Consider the following 17,483-nt stretch of genomic DNA (forward strand, 5'->3'; position numbering starts at 1 on the left):
TTTGCAAATTTTGGACGACATAGTATAGTATGTCGTTTTTGTCAAATTTTGGACCAAAAAAGCTTTTTATTTTAAATAATCGACGACATAGTATAGTATGTCCTCTTTTGTCAAATTTTGGACAACATAGTATAGTATGTCGTTTTTTGTCAAATTTTGGACGACATAGTAAAGTATGTCGTTTTTGTCAAATTTTGGACCTAAAATTGTTTTCAAAATATTTTGGACAACAAAGTTAAGTTTGTCGTTTTTTGTCATATTTTGGACGACATAGTATAGTATGCTGTTTTTGTCAAATATTAGACGAAAACATTTTTTCCCAAAAAATTTGGACGACAGTATAGTATGTCGTTTTTGTCCAATTTTGGACCAAATTTTTTTTCTCCAAAAATGGTCACATTTTGGAGACATAGTATTGTATGACGTACTGCATAGTATAGTGTGACGTTTTTGTCAAGTTTTGGACCATAAAAACGTTTTTCAAAAAAATTGTCAGAATCAAAAACGACATAGTATAGTATGTCGTTTTTGTCCAATTTTGGACCAAATTTTTTTTCTCCTAAAAATGGTCACACTTTGGAGACATAGAAAAGTATGACGTACTGCATGGTATAGTGTGACGTTTTTGTCAAGTTTTGGACCAAAAAAACGTTTTTCAAAAAACTGGTCACATTTTGGAGACATAGTATAGTATGACGTACTGCATAGTAAAGTGTGACGTTTTTTTCAAGTTTTGGACGACATAGTATAGTATGTCGTTTTTTGTCAAATTTTGGACCAAAAAATTTTGGACAACATAGTATAGTATGTCGTTTTTTGTCAAATTTTGGACCAAAAAATTTTGGACAACATAGTATAGTATGTCGTTTTTTGTCAAATTTTGGACCAAAAAATTTTGGACAACATAGTATAGTATGTCGTTTTTTGTCAAATTTTGGACCAAAAAATTTTGGACGACATAGTATAGTATGTCGTTTTTTGTCAAATTTTGAACCAAAACTTTTTTATAAAAAATTTGGAGAACATATTATAGTATGTCCTCCTTTGTCAAATTTTGGACAACATAGTATAGTATGTCGTTTTTTGTCAAATTTTGGACAACATAGTAAAGTATGTCGTTTTTGTCAAATTTTGGACCTAAAATTGTTTTCAAAATATTTTGGACAACAAAGTTAAGTTTGTCGTTTTTTGTCATATTTTGGACGACATAGTATAGTATGCTGTTTTTGTCAAATATTAGACCAAAACATTTTTTTCAAAAAAATTTGGACAACATAGTATAGTATGTCTTTTTTTTGTCAAATTTTGGACGACATAGTATATACCATGTTGACCAAATGGATGTTTTAAAAAAACATTTTTATGTCCAAAATTTGACAAAAACGACATACTTTACTATGTTGTCCAAAATGTTTGTAAAAAATGTTTTGGTCCAAAATTTGACAAAAACATACTATACTATGTTGTACACAATTTGTCCAAAAAACGACATAATATGCTATGTTGTCCAAAATTTGACAAAAAAAAGACATACTATACTGTGTTGTCCAAATTTTTTATCGATGTCTACGCCATATTTATTTACACTTGTTTCTGCTGGTGAATAATGGCCAGGCTTTTATAAAGTCACCATTGTTCTTTATTCGTGCCCAAACATAGCACAAGTGCTCGGGAAGCCCAGAGAGAACTGTTACTTTTTCAATTGATGCTGGTCATGGACAGACAAATGTGGACAAAAACATAATAACAGCTGCCCAAACAATGTCATCATTCATAGTTTATTCAAAAAAAAGAAAAAAAAAAAGAAAGAAGGTACAAGCTGATAATAATGATGTGATTTGAGCAAACAGAGGTACAGATAAAATAATGCATTTGAAAAGGTCACTTTTGTTTTTTAAACTATAAAACCCTAAAGACAAAATCTGTGAAAGCCCTCACACACACGCACACGCACATCAAAGGCCTCTTTCCTTTGCACCAGCCAGTTTTTCTGCACTCACTCATTTACTCTTCAGGTTGGCAACATTGTTCGGCCATGATGATGGAAGACAGCCGTCGTCATCTTTGCCTCATGTGTCAACAAACACATTATGACACGAGAAAAAAACCAAATCCTGAACATCCACAAATACAGTGTGGTCCACATCGACATACAAAGACAGGTTTATTTTTTTTATATTCCTCAAAGTAATCAGAACTTTCAACTGTTTCATGTCTGAAGATGATTCAAATAACGCGATGATCTGTATTGTTTTTGTAGGAAACATTATGTGTAGAGGATGAAGCCTTATCATAATCATTACTCATCAAAATAGAATCAAGCCTCGGACCTGATTTTCAGAGAAAACACTTTTTCACCAATACTCAACTGACTGACGATAAACTCGAGTGAAACACAGACTCATAGACCAAGAAGTACAGAGGGTAGTCAGCTTTTTGGTCCAGTATATAACCATCAATATACAGTAAAAAAAAAAAAAAAAGGTTTTGTTCGATCTTAACTACTGAGCACGAGACTCATCTGAGACTAGAGTGCGTGTCTTTGCTCTTTGGCGAGAAATTAATCTCTAAAATGAGGAATCAACAAAGAGCTGATATGTTTTCAGGAAACCGCGACCTCTAGCTTTAACTATTTCAGAGTTGAGGCGCAGAGCGAGGCGTTAACTCCGCTCTGAATGCTGAGATAACTCTTGCTCGTCTACTGCTGCATACAGAGAAACGAAATGATGTCAAACTGAGACAGAGGGAGGAACAGAGGGCGAGAGGACGACACACGAGGTCGATGTCTCGCACGGCGTCGAGGAACCAACGTGAGGGGGGAAAAGCGTGGAAAAAAGAAGAAGCGGCTCTGAAATCATCTCTTTTTTTCTGCATGAGGACACAGAGACGCTCAACGTTGTCTGTGACGCGGGGGGGGGGGGGCGGAGTCATCACTGCCGAACCTCCACGTAGTTGGCGGGGAAAAGGCCGTAGGAGCCTCTGCACACGCCTCGCCACCAGCCTTCGTCAATCATCTCGATGTTGGTGATGATGTCGTCTGGGTCGAAGGAGATCTCGTCCTCGCCAGCTGAAACAGGAAGTGAGTGACTAAGAGGAAGCTGCTGTGGACTGACGTAATGCCACATTTTTTTTTTTTCTGATAATAAACTGGTTAAAAACATGTAGGTTGAAGTGATCAGATAAATGGTTTCACAGTTTTAGCTTTAAATTCTCCATAATAGGGCTGAGAATATCAGGGCGACTCACTATCACTACTCACAAGCATTTGGAAAAGCCATCATTTGCCCACTCTAGCCGGCACATTGCCGTCATATACAATATGTATCCACTGGACACGTAAATCCTCTGAGGCTGGAAGTTTGTGTAGAACTCTGTGCTGCCAAAACACTTTGTAGACTTCCTCTCATCCAGATACTGTTGCCCTCGCCTGCACTCTCACGTTTTTTTAGGGACAAAGCTGCGAGACAGCAAATCCAACTCTGACGTCAGATAACCTGAGGAAGTCAACATCAGGTGTTTTATCTCCTGTACTTAGACTGAGGCGGACCACAAAAACATGAGTGAGTCATCTTTTTTCACACTTTGCCTACTCATAGGGCCTCCAGAGTCCCAAATATAATATTAAAAGGATTAAAAAGTTGTTTTTGCATAATATGTTCTCTTTAACAGATAAGTGCCAAAAAACTGTGACGTTTGGATTTTACTTCATCGGCTAAACACTCCTCGACCCGCCCTCCCTTCAAGCCGTGTTGCTCTTTTGTGATCGGTCATTGATCCTGATGATGTCACATTGGTGTCAGTTAAAATGTTGGCATCACTTAGTCCATTCACGGTGTCTCTCACCTGCTTGGTAGTCGTAGAGCGCCACCGCCGTCACCCCGAGGTCCTCGCCGTACTCAAACTGCTGCTGCTGCTGCTGCTCGTCTGCAGGAGGAAAAAAAAGTGTGACTTTAGATACAGGGCATCACTGTCTGTGAACAATATACTGAAGCGTCAGCCAGTGACTCTTCCTGATCGTGTTGTGCATGACGATGGTCACTGTTGATTCCCAGCGACTGCAAAAAATCCCCAGGACCATACATCATGTATACATCTCTGAACGTCCTGTAGTGTGAACTTTGGCTTTAACACCAATCATTTCCATTTCTCTAAACGATGCAGATAAGGTGACAGTTTAACCTGTGACAGCGGCGGGTTCCTCAGGCGTCCTGTAGAGATCCTCCTGTGGCGCCGGCTCGCGCCGACTCTGTGGTTCCTCCTCGTACAGCTGCTCTCCGTTCTCTTCAGCGGCGTTGTACTTCGCTTCCTCTGTGACCTGACGAGACAAATCAATAATCTGACGTCAAATAAACTGAATCTCACAAGACGTTAATTCTCGTATTATATACTTGTTTGAGTGCCCCATGATGTCAGTCAGCCCTGCGTATGAATCAAGGGTGTAGATACACTACCGTTCAAAAGTTTGGGGTCACTTAGAAATGTCCTTATATTTGAAGGAAAAGCACTTTTTTGAATATATTAAATATATTAATATATTAAATTAATCAGAATTACACTCTATACATTGTTAATGTGGTAAACGACTATTCTATTCATTTCCAGCAACCATCTCTCCAGTGTTCTAATGGTACATTGGGTTTGCCAATTGCGTTAGAAGACTATTGGATGATTAGAAAACCCTTGAAAACCCTTGTGCATGGGACTTATGGAACAGATGCTGCAGTTCAATATGAGAGTGAGAGGCTCACATGATGTTGGACAGGTGGCGTTGGGCTCGGAGCGGGACTGGGACTCGCAGCCGGGGCAGGAGACGGAGCCTTGGGCGTTTCTTCGATCTTACGCCGCGCCTCCTCCTGCTCCTGCTTCTCCCTGGCCTGTCGACGCGCTCGCTCTTCCTCCGCCCTCTTCCTGTCCTCCTCCTCTTTCTGCTTGGAGATGTTCTCGAAGCGGGCCTTGATGCTTCCTGTGCTGCTGCCGGCTGCAAAATCGAGGGTAGAGAGACAGGGAAGTGATGCGAGGTCACGCGTTACCAAAGGGTTTGCAATCAAAACACACACCGACAGCTGATGGAAACTCACCAGCCTCCACAGGTTTGGTTTTCTGGTAAGATGAGGTCGGCTTCTCCACGTCTTCAAATGTCCCCGCACTCTGTTCAGAAGATAGACAAAGACATGTGACAGAGCCTACGCTACAGGACTACACACACACACAAACAAACACACTTACCTTATCCATCCTGTCATTCTGGACACCAAACTTTCCTCCAAACCCTTTAGAATAATCTGGTGACAAAGAAGATAAATCAAGGTCATTTCCTGTCTCACTTCAATGATTCAACCACAGTCGGCACCGTCACACCTCAGACCAGGACGAATGGACTTCATTGATTTGATTTCAATCCATCACACAGTGGCTTGGTCTGGTCTGCAGGTTCAGATGAAGCCGACTGTGTTTTTTGTTCCCCCACAGGAAAACTGCCAAGTCATGACAGACTGACGAGCTCATGCAAAATATGTAAAAGGAAAGAAAGAAAAATGATGCGCAAAACAGTGACGAGAGAATCTTAACATCAGGGAAAAGCAGCCATGTTGTTCTCAGTCGCAGCACTGGAGGTCTACTGCGGTCTGTGGGGGGCTGCAGCTGGAGGCCGCAATAAAATGACCACATGACCATCATGCACAAAATAAAGTCATAAGCAAATGAGCAGCCTCAGTGCAGCAGTGACAGAAGGGAAGGGGCCAAAAAGAGGGTGGTTCATTCCAATAAAGTGCTGACGATGGAATTAAAAATAGGTAAAACATATAAATAAATAATGCATAAGGAATTAAAACCTGTTTGACCTGAGCAGCACAGACAAACAATGGGATATATATTTTTAAAAAGTTGTATGAGATACTTGTACTCTTACTTTATTTTAGCCACTTAATAAAGCTAACCCAATAAAATCTACAACAGATCAGGTATTCAGAATGTTAAGATTATGTGCCTTTTCTGAGTGGAAACTGAAGGAAACCTTGCTTTCCCACACCAAAGTTTCGAGGAAAAATGTAGCTGCTGGATTATTGTTGCCCCGTTTGGTAACTGACCTGGGACACATTTCATCTTTAATTTGCCACTTCATCAATCCTTCATGGGGCATCAAATATCTTAAAACAGAAAAAAAATCAATAAAAACTTCTACTGGATAAAATGCTTTGAGGGAATATTAATTAGTAATGAAATATCATATAATACTGGTGATATTCTACATGTTAGTCAATAAATCCCAGGAAACAGCCAAAACCAATAATGTGCAGGAATAAATTACAGTACTTTATAGTATGAAGTACTGTAATTTAAGCCAAGCAAACACTGTTCTGCTGCACCCAACATTCAGTTTGATGGAAAAATACAGCACTGAAACAAGTCCTCAACTAATGTACTATTTCCCCCTGTTTAAATAACACTACACTTCTCAGCTTCTTTTAAGTTGTGTCCTGTTTAACATTTATGTTTTCAGTCTCTCTCAGCCTGTGACAGATATATAAAAACAGACATTGTACACGGGAACTGAAAGGCAAAATAAGTTTGGGTGTTCTCATGGGATTTTTTTTTTTTGACAATTAACCTGTGGAATAGACTATTCTCATTGTTTGCCCACACTGTAACAGAGTGCTACAGAGGTGGGAGGATCTGTAACAGACCAGGAGGGAGTCGTGTCCATCACTTATTAAAAAAAAAAAAAAAAAACAACAAAAAAAAAAGCTTCAGGAAAAGAGCACAGATGGGAAGGGTAGGTACGCGTCGAAAGGGGGAAGCGGGTGACTTCAGGAGAGGAGGGATTGGGTGTTGAGTTCAGGGAAGGTGGGATATGGGGAGTTGGGATTATGTGCCTTTCTGGGACTCGTGCTTGGCCAGGCTCTCCTTGTGCTCAAAGCCGAGGGCACACTGGTCCTGCCTCTCCGCCTGAACCCCATACTGCCCTCCAAACCCACGTTTATAGTCTGCAATACAACACAACACATATATGGACAGACGCCAACACACACGTCACAAACATTACATTTAAGTCGGGGTGCAACTGTACCAGAAACAACGACTCCTGCACACCAAAGAGAGAGCAGGGTCAGAGCAAGATCAAAAATGAGGCATCGAATTAAAAATATGACCAATTATATCAAGAAAAGTGAACCAAGCTGTATTTTCTATGTACTGTTACACCCCTCATTGAAAGACAAACATAGAGACAATGATACACACAGCGAGATTTCAAGGACAGAGACAGGTTTAGTGACGTGACAGAGATACAATAATGTCTTAAAGCAAAAAAAACCAGATGTATCCGTGTCAGTGGCCCTATTTTACAGAATAACAAAATGCAGAAAAATGTAATTTGACTTTGAATGTTGGAAATGTGTTACTTGTTGTGAATATCTATTTTTAGATCTGGATTCACCCTCTGACAGCCATTCAAAAGAAAACAGGATAAAAGACTGAAGATAGATGTGAAGACTACTACCACTCACTGCTGTCAGTCACTGCTCTGACTGGATAAAACATTCACTTCATTCTCAAACTGAACTTCTTTATGCTACATCCTATTATTCTTCCATACAGACCTAAAGGAATTTCTAGTTTAAAGCTCAAACGTGCAACTTAAAATGTCTGTTTGCCAAATAAATGGACACAACGCTGATGAAGCCGATCGACTGCACACAAATCTCAGTGTTTCTCAGTAAAGCCGTTTAGTTTTCATGTCTGTGGTGACATTTCATGTCACTGATGGTGGCACTATTTGTGGATGCACAACAGCAATATAATGCGAGTAAAGCAGCAAACGATAGGATGAAAACGGCAAGAAGCATCCACAATAATCCTTCCTCTGTGTCACAGAGCATGTACATGGGTCTGTGAGCGGTGAGTCTCCCTCAAAGCAGCGTCCCATCACCACAGAATCTGCACTCAGCTCAGTCTGTCTCGACTTAGTGCCAGGAACATGTTTTTAAGCTGTGACCAAGTGTCTTTGAGTCACTGCTCGGTTCACACAGTATATACAAGCAGGTTTCACAATCGCTGTTCTATCTCCATATATGCATCTCCTCATTGAGGTGGCATTAAGTCAACTAGGGCTGTTGATGTATTGTTTATTTATCAATTATGTTACGTATAACGTTAATAGTGAACTATTTTGATAATCGATTAATCAGTTTTAATGTTTTTTTTTTCTCAATAATCTAAAAAAAACAAAAAACTTCTGATTTTTCAGCTTTTTAAATGTGAATATTATATTATAGTTTTCCATATTACAAAGAAATCATTAAAACCGTCATCATTTCAAGGAATGGTAAACATTTTTGGACCAAACAAGTACTTGATTAACCAAGAAAATAATCAACAGATTAATTGATTATGAAAATAATCTTTAGTTGCAGCTCTTAAATTAACTGCTAAACATTTGTGGTACAAATTGTCAGATGCTGAAATGAATCTGAGCACTTTCATTAAACTGGCCATCAGGAATCAAAGGAAACAAAGGCCCTGATTTCAATATGTGATCTGTGAGAGCCTCAGTTCTGGATGTTTCATTTCCTCTTTTTCAAACCGCAGACTGAGGAAGTCATCGACCTTTGAAAGACGAAACCAAAGCCACCAGTTAAACCACATCAGAGCTGAAGTGTGGAGCCCAGAGTAAATAAAAGGTTACACAGTCAAACACTCACAATGGGCTCTTTGTGAACAACCATTTCCTTCAGTTTCAAAAAAAAAAAAAAAAGCTTTTTGCACTTGATCGGGAAACACTGCTGTTTGTTGTAAGATTTTCAAGAAAGTGAAAACAGGGAAGCAGTGAACACATTGCCTTTTTTTAAAATGTTCATATTTACAGCATGATTGATTCTGATGTTTGTTTGATGTCATGTTGCACTGGCAACATCAGAGTTTTACCATCCAGGCTGAACCTGAATACGTGAATGTTGTATTTTTGCAGCTGTATGTGGAGACAGTAGAGTCGACAACAACAGGAAATCCCAGTGTAGGCTAGAATTATTATACAAGGGCAGATTTCATCTATCTCTCTCCCTCTCGCTATAAAGCAAACAGGCAGTAGGTGAGGCTGAAGTGTAAAGAAATGTACACTGTATATTTGTATATACAATGTATATTTTTTTACCTTTTGTTATGTCACACAAAGTTTGTTAAAGTTTAATCATAATCCTGATCAACAGGCAGCACACTATTGTAAACAAAACCTCATCGGACAAAAAAAACAAACAGATCCAGTACCTTTCTGAGACTCATGGAGCTGCAGTTTCTCCTGATGGTCCCATCCCAGTGCTGATTTATCCTGTCTGTCTGTCTGAACGCCAAACTTTCCACCAAAGCCTTTCACATAGTCTGCAGAAACACAACACACAAAAAAACGCATCCGACATCATTAACACACTCAGACACTAATCCATTCCGATACCCGTTTTTCACCTTCATTGCCTACATTGTCTGTGAAATCACAGTTCATGTAGTGTTTAATCACTGACTTCTGAAGATTGAGAAACATTGAAATAAATGTTATCTTTCCTCTGGTAAGTTGAACAAAGGTCAGGTTCTGACTCTAACCAGAGCGTGCGATAACATCATCTTGTAGCATGATGACACTGCCAGAAATATCCATGTTTTGTGTCTAAATGTTTTTTTTCTGCAGCTCTAATTTATTCTTATGTTCAATTGATTTATTTTGATTATTAGATTAATTTGATTAAGATTAAGAACCCTTTAAGTCCCGCAAGGGGAAATTCAATTTTGCAGTGAGTTAGTGAACACACACAGCACACAGTGAGGTGTAGAACATGTAACCCAGCGCAGTGAGCTGCCATGCCAGTGAGCGGCGCTCGGGGAGCAGTGAGGGGGTTAGGTGCCTTGCTCAACAGCACTTCAGCCGCGGACTGGTCGGGGATTGAACCGGCTACCTTCCGGTCTCGAGCTCGAAGCCCTAACCACTAGGCCACAGCTGCCCCAACTGCTGTGAGGAGGAATTTCTTATCTTGTATACAAACATGGAGAGCAAACTCAGCCTGAGGTCACCTTCACTGTCAATGGCAGACCATTATCTACAGGCTGTCTGTTCTTGGCCTAGTGAGCAGTAAAGGCTGTGCAAGTGTGTGTCAGACAAGAAGCTACAGGTTCTTTCACACTCTACAATACAATAATCAACATACACACAGTTGTAATGGTTGGATTTGCGCAGTTATATTAGCTAAACGTGGAAATATTATCAATATGAGCTTCATCTGAAATCAGGCATAGTTGTTGTTCTCCATTAGTTTGTGGCCCATATGTTACATAAGGGATAATAAGATGATTGATAACGTGCTTTGCTGTAGGGGAAAGTGCACATTTATATATAAACCTCTATGAATATTTGCATCTTATCGTTTGTTGATTTGTGCGTATTATGCAGCACTTTGTAACTGTATTAATAAAATGACTTACTTTCTTACTTAAAAAGCTCCATGGTGTTATGCCTGTGCAGAGCAGTAACTGAGATGCTACCTAAGGTATACACTTGTATAATATTAATATAATTGTTTTAGTGCTGTCAAACGTTAACGTGCAAACGGCGTTTAACAGTGTCAACGTTAAAGCACGTTAAGTAACGCTAAAAGAGGCACACGCACACAGGTACGCTGGTTATTCTGCTTTTCGTTTAATAAACAGACCGCTCCAGTTCGAATGAAGGCGCGCTAACGGCGCTAAAAGGAGCTAATGAAGCTAACGGATAAACGGTGCCTAGACTCCGGTGTCGCGGCAAGTAAACATGACGTCATGCGCATCTTTCTCCGGGCAGTCGTCATAGAAACGTGTCATGCGTTAACGCGTGTTAACCTTTTGCATAGCACTAAATTATTTTTGTTCCCCAGGAAATAACAGATGGCAGAATGTTGTAAACTGTTCTGAATCAACAGTTCAATCTGTCCATAAAAGGTAAAAAATATAAAAATGTGCCACGTACCTTTCTGTGACTCGTGCCTCTCTGTTTTGCCCTGGTACTCAAAGCCCACAGCACTTTTGTCCACCTTGTCCATCTCGACACCATACTTGCCGCCAAAGCCTTTGGAGTAATCTGCCAATGAGAAGAAAACAAAGGTGGAGCTGAGTTAATGAAGATCACACGTAAAATCAATCATATTTGATCTCAGGGAGAATATAATGGTTTGGTAAATTGTCTGTATTTATACAACACTGTTCTCGTGTTGATACTTTTACCATTCACCATACATAAAGCTCTGTGCAGCGCTATCTATTATACCCATACCCATTCACAAACATGGGTGTAAGTGATTGAAACCTTGAGGTAACGTTATAAACGACTTTATGTTGTTGCAGATAAAAGACACATACAAAAATTGGTGTGTGTGTGTGTGTGTGTGTGTGTGTGGGTAAAATTGTTGGAAATATGTTATCTTTTTAGCAGTGATGTCACATCACACATGCAGCTGCAGTGAAAACACACCTTACAGAAACATAGGCTGAGGAATGAAGGAAGAGGAAGAAAGGCAAAATAACATGAGTGTGTCTGGACCTGCGTAAAGATGTTCCCTGTCTGTAGGTGTGTTAGTGTTTAACTGGATATTTCCACGTTAATGGCAACGTTGTGTAGCAGGAAGTGTAGACAAACCTTTCTGAGACTCGTGTTTCTCCGTTTTGCCCTGGTAATCGAAGCCCACTGCACTCTGGTCGACACGATCTGTCTGCACTCCATATCGCCCCCCAAACCCACTGGAGTAGTCTAAACAGCGAAGCAGAGAGGGGCACGGGTCAAAGTCAGGGTGGAAGCAATTGGTCCTTGAGTAACCAATTTCCAATTCCATGCAATGCAGGCGTGACTGTCCTGAATTTGTCTTTATACCACAAATTCTGGGACACGTGTCCAGATTCTTTTACATGTTTGAACACAAATCTGTCACTAGGACACGTTAAAGACCACCTCCTCAGCTGACGACAATGAATTCAAAGTATTTTTACACTTCCCCATCGTGTTAATTTCTTTGCAGCCACAGGCACAATATTTAAGCGACAGTATGAGACAGTATGTTGTATGAGGTACTGACAAGTCCGTCTTCAGTGTGCACACCCATTGTGATGGGGGCACAAAGGTCCCGCATTAGACATGCAGGCACTCAGAGAAAGAGATTTAACAAAAGGTTAATCTAATAAAATGTAGTCTATGATATCTTAAGAATCTTTTTTACTGTCAGACAGGATTTTCCTGAAGTTTGTGTCGTTTTGTAAACCTTTCGCTCTCTGCAAATCTGACACTGACTATTACATAATGAACTGTAAATAGAAGGCTGAAAGGATCAGCACCTATAAACATGTTCTAAGCATGTGTGTCTGTGCAGCATAACCTGATCATGGAGCACACATGGAACAGCTGCTAACCAGCTACAAACTTAAGCCGTTAGTGTCTCCTGCAAAACATCAGGAAACATAACAGGCTGGTGAAGAGCAGCTCAGGCGGAAAAAGCAACAAGTCCTGACATTACCTTTTTGTGAAGCATGTTTCTCGGTTTTGCCTGCATACTCGAACCCAAGTGCAGACTGGAATGAGACAAGAAAGAACATTATTATTCAGCTGATGTGTCTGTGCATGTTTGACTACTCTCGTGGGTATAAACAATCACAGATTTAAAAAAAAAGAAGAAAAGTTTTAAGTGTTCATCAAGGGTGGCTGGATTTCATGTCTATCTTAAGAATATGCTGGTCACCTTATCTTAAAATAGTGTGGATTTTATTTGTCAAGTGGTTAAAATGTAATTTTTCTAGTGTCCCTGATAGCAGCCATGTTTGCAATAAGAGAAAGTATCCCTCTCTCAATCTGGCTCTTGCCGCAAGCAGCATGCGCAGCACAGTCAGCTCCAGATACGTGTACCTTTTACAAAAAACATTACCATCACTTTAAGATAACACACTCCGATTCTTACATTGATCACCAGGAAGAATATACTTTTGAACTGGATAAATTACAAAAAATCTGTTCAGGGTTGGCATAACATTGTAGATGAACTGGTCCCTCTGGAAAATCTAACTTACACGTTGTATTATAAATGAGATCATTTCCTTACAGTCTGACAACCATAAATAACTTATGTTGGACAGGACTATTCCATTATTTTCAAGGTGCGTTATGAATGTGATCCTTTTCTTTGTCTTATGTCACAGCAGAAAAGAGACTTTTTACCGTGAGACTGGATCATTTTGAGTTTAGATAATGTTTTTTGTTTTCCAATGCTAGTGTTTTTGAATACTGTAAAGTAATAGCTGTATCCACATCACGTCTACGCTCATGATTGTTTATCAAAAGTCCAACTGTGTATGCTCAATGTCAAGATATTTGACAACATGTGATCACTGAATTTATTGATATTGTCCAGCTCTACCTCAATAGATGATTTATACTTAAATGAGCTTATTGGTTGTTGTATTTAATTAAGTGTTAAGTATATAATTTACCATTTTGTCTGTTGTATAAAAAAAAAAAATCACAAAACACTCACAAAACAGCCATGACCTTCGCTTAACAACACAGTTCAAGTTCAAGTGAATCTTTGTGCTAGCAGTATTGATATTGAGGTCACAATGACCTTGGCTTTTAGCCACCACATTCTCATCAGATTCAGTCTATGTGAACCTTTCTGAACATTCATCCCTCAGATACTGTGTTCACAAGAATGGGATGGATGGTCCTACAACATGAAAACATAAAGGAGACGTTTTTTCCCCTCATCAGAAGACAAATCACCAAATGTGTCAGCTCAAAGCAACAGGAAATACCTGGTCAACGCGGTCTGACTGCACGCCATATTTTCCTCCAAAGCCCTTGGATGTGTCCGTCTGGGAGCAGTGCTTCGACAACTTGCTCTGGTATTCGTGACCTACAGCGGACTGGAGAAGAAAAACCTTTTTAACAGCATGTTTCCTGTTTGTTTGGGATTTTTGTGAGGAGTCGTGAAAAAGATCAGGACAGCCAGAAGGTCTCAGTCACCACATAGGATTTACACAGTGTTGGGAATCTCGAGGTAGCTGACAATTCGGATGCGATTCATATTTGACTAACAATGCATTTCACTGCATCACAATTTCTCTTTGAATACAGAGCGTATTTAAAAAGCCACATGTAAATAAATCTGATGCGATTAAATGACTTCGTTAACACAAGAGAAGCAGCAGCAGTGTTTAATACATAACTAACTGATCATTTTGTGCCACACAGCTTTGAAAACTTAAAACCTTTACAGATTCATCCACCTGTGTCAGTCCAGTGTCTCTCACCTTGTCCATGCGGTCCTGCTGGACTCCGAACCTTCCTCCATATCCATGTGAAGCCTTAGGCATGGTCTCCAGCTCCTTTTGCTTCAAGCTGGTGTGCTCGGTCGAAACCGTCTCACGCAGCCGGTGGATACTTAAACGAGGGAGAACACACAAAGGAGACACATGATGAATCTTCACACCTTCACATTAATATTAAGTAATATTAATATTGGAGAGAACAAAAACAGTTGGATTTCTCACTCTATGTGCTCCTGATGTCCTGAACCAGACACCGTCTTGGCCCCCCAGCGCTGCTCCTTCTCCGACACGTCATTCTAGAAGTCCAGGAAAAGGGATAGCAATGAGGAGCATGAAGGATAGAGCAAGAGGAAGAGGAGGTGAAAAGAGGAGTAGGTGAACATAACATACCTCAAAGTCAGGGTCCGTCTCCCAGTCGTCTCCACCGTCATCAACTTCCACCTTGATGGACTGTCCTGCTGCTGCCTTCCACATCTTCAGTGAGCCTCTGCCACGCAAACTGAAACACAAAAAATATGTGAACTAAATCTCCATTCACATGTTTAAGCACTAAAGGTTTTTTTTTTGAAGTGAGGTCAGTGCTGACTGTACTGTGCAAGCCCCCTGCACAGAAAATGAGGCGCATGTGCTTGCTCTCAAACTCAAGGAAGAACAGATTTTATCCATTTAACTAAAGGCTCTCCGTTAATAAATGTGTCAGCTTAAGTCTAGGGTTGCAACTAATTATTTTAATCATCAGTCAATTATTTTCTCAATTAATCGATTACTTATTTAGTTTAAAAAAAATGATAAATGTTTTCTGAAACCTCAAAATGATGTTTATGTCATGTCTGGTTTTGTCCACAGAGCAAAATATGTCTGGTCACTCTCCCACACCAATGTCCACAAGGAAATAACAACTTAATTGCCACCATGACGACACTGAAGGGGTTAGAAGTCAAAATAAATGGTTCTCTTGTCCCAGAAGGCACCTCATCATTAAGACAAACAAAATATAAACAACAGGAAACAACCCCCACGTTAAAATGTGACTTCTTAGCCAAATCCTTTACGTCTTCGCTAACTGACCCAGTGATTATATATTACGATAACATCACTGCATCTCAGGAAGGCATCACACAAAGTGGGGTTTTGTGAACAAGAGGGTCTCCGATTTGTGAACCTTCAGATCAACTCTGACTGAACCATAACAGAAGAAGAACTGTGACTGAACTTCAGACATTTGTCACATTTAGTGCTGCAGCACAACTAATCCTCCAAACTGTTCAAATCTAGTGTTGGCAATGGTGCATCAATCCATCTATCCATGCTGCACAAAAACTAAAAACCAACATCAACGTTTAGGATTTTGGTCTAATCTACTTCATAGCAGATTCTCATGAATCACATCAGGGCCGTAACAGAATAGTTACCTCAGAACCTTGAAGTGGAGAGAAAATAGAGAAAATCAGCTATTTTACAACAGCTATTGATCCACTGCTGCCTACATCAGTGAGTTCAAACACGTCTCTTTATGCCTTCACCGTTTGAAATCCTCCATTTGTAATTATTTAAGTAACTAAAGACAGAAAGGGCAGCAGTAGACCAGCACATTTATCTTGGTATAATTCAGAGGCCTGTGATAAACATCAAAACAGTAGTAGTATCTGCCCTTTCTACATAGTTACATTTATAAACTCTTGAAAAATGTACCAAATGTAAATAATTATTGAAACTTTGCAATACATTGCGTCAGTTAGTCTTAAGACAGTAAAGTGAACATATCTTAGGTTTATGGACAAAACAAGACTTTTGAGGACGTCGTAATGTTTCACAATTTTCAATCAACATTTTACAAAATGTTCTGACATTTTATGGACTAAACAAGTATCTGATTAATATAGAAAAGGATCTACAGATTATGAGAATAATTAGAAATTGCAGCCTACTAGGGACAGAGATCAGTGTGTAATCATACAAACACTCAAAAAAAAAACCAGAAGACAACTTCTTCAGTCATAGAAGTGTCATCGAATGCGGTCTTCAGCTGCTGTTGTCAAGGTTCAACATGCTCTGCATACCTTTACCCGCTGTAATGAGCGGGTATCACGGTTGCCTTTTATCATACTGAGACAGACGCGGTGGAACTAAAACACGTACACACATTGTTACAGTTAATGTGTCTCTGTGTGGTTCATTTTCGATGATCAGACATCAGAGATTTGGGACCAAATAAAAAGCTTTCTGTACCAATCCCATGTCCTGACTCAGCACATTGACTGAGAATTAGCTCAGTATTAGCATGGGACGTGGCTCAGACCAGGAAGCAGCAGCGAGTCCCAACTTTCAGCAGGACAGGAAAACACAGCCACCACACCCATCGACATTACAAACATTAGAACATAAATAGAACATAATAAACTGTCTGTCTCTGCGTACACACCTGTGAACCTGAGCACGACACAAAGTATGTTAACAAGGAGCACGGTTAACTAACCCCAGATTCTCCACCGTATTTCCGTGTGGAAGAGACACTGGATATAGTTCTCGGCGAACATGTGTGTCCGTGGAGTTTTACATTGAGCGTGTAGATCATTTGTTTAAAAAAAAAATCAAAATACACTTGAACGCATCGCTGTCTCCGTGCGGTGTTTAATGACCGTACACACCACTGCTGTGTCAGCGGACCCACTTCCAGGTTTTCGGGTCAGACTGGCTCTGAACAGGACCAACACCCTGTTAAGGACCGTGTCACCGCTGAGGGATTTCTATACCATCATCATAATAATTGAGTCATGTGTAAAAACATGTTTCAATATCGAGCTAAAAAGAAAAAACCCGGTCAGCAGCTGCAGCTCTGCTAATTTCTCGTCCCAGTTTTCCATTTAGCTAGCACGCTAAAGCTAACATCCCTCCCTCTGGAATAAGTGAGTCAGTGAGAGCCATTTTACTTCAGATTCCACGCTCATATTGTCACACAGAACTCACCGTCCACGACAAACGAAGCTTCGACTTGGGAATCAAATGTGTTTGGTCCTCGGCCCGGTGGACGTGCTCCGCTCCAGGATCGACCGTTGATGGAGAAGAACCAGAAATGTCTCAGTCCACGGCAGTGCACTTCCGGCTCTCCCACTATCCCTTTTTTTTTTCCTTAAAAACTTTATTCAGCTTTCATAATAATT

The 17,483-nt window shown here is 40.1% G+C and overlaps 1 protein-coding gene across 1 annotated transcript; it reads right to left on the bottom strand.

Annotated features, from left to right (window-relative positions):
- Window positions 1-1,764: 1,764 nt before the first annotated feature.
- cttn (cortactin) lies at window positions 1,765-17,424 on the bottom strand. Its single transcript, XM_083901264.1, has 15 exons — window positions 17,290-17,424; window positions 14,713-14,821; window positions 14,545-14,618; window positions 14,305-14,434; window positions 13,807-13,917; window positions 12,519-12,573; window positions 11,651-11,761; window positions 10,985-11,095; window positions 9,262-9,372; window positions 5,227-5,282; window positions 5,079-5,148; window positions 4,749-4,978; window positions 4,180-4,315; window positions 3,844-3,924; window positions 1,765-3,067 (listed from the first exon to the last, which is right to left on the bottom strand). The coding sequence occupies exons 2-15, from the start codon at window positions 14,794-14,796 to the stop codon at window positions 2,931-2,933; spliced, it is 1,497 nt and encodes a 498-aa protein (XP_083757390.1). The 5' UTR covers window positions 14,797-14,821; window positions 17,290-17,424; the 3' UTR covers window positions 1,765-2,930.
- Between the last annotated feature and the right edge of the window lie 59 nt (window positions 17,425-17,483).

Source organism: Microchirus variegatus (assembly GCF_963457635.1).
Source record: "Microchirus variegatus genome assembly, chromosome: 14".
Classification (NCBI taxonomy): domain Eukaryota; kingdom Metazoa; phylum Chordata; class Actinopteri; order Pleuronectiformes; family Soleidae; genus Microchirus; species Microchirus variegatus.

Coding starts and splice junctions, on each gene's coding strand:
- cttn (XM_083901264.1), bottom strand. CDS start 14,796: ATGTGGAAGGCAGCAGCAGGACAGTCCATCAAGGTGGAAGTTGATGAC. Junction 3,925..4,179: donor GGAACCCGCCGCTGTCACAG/GTTAAACTGTCA, acceptor TTCCTCCTGCAG/ACGAGCAGCAGCAGCAGCAG. Junction 3,068..3,843: donor GCTCTACGACTACCAAGCAG/GTGAGAGACACC, acceptor TTCCTGTTTCAG/CTGGCGAGGACGAGATCTCC.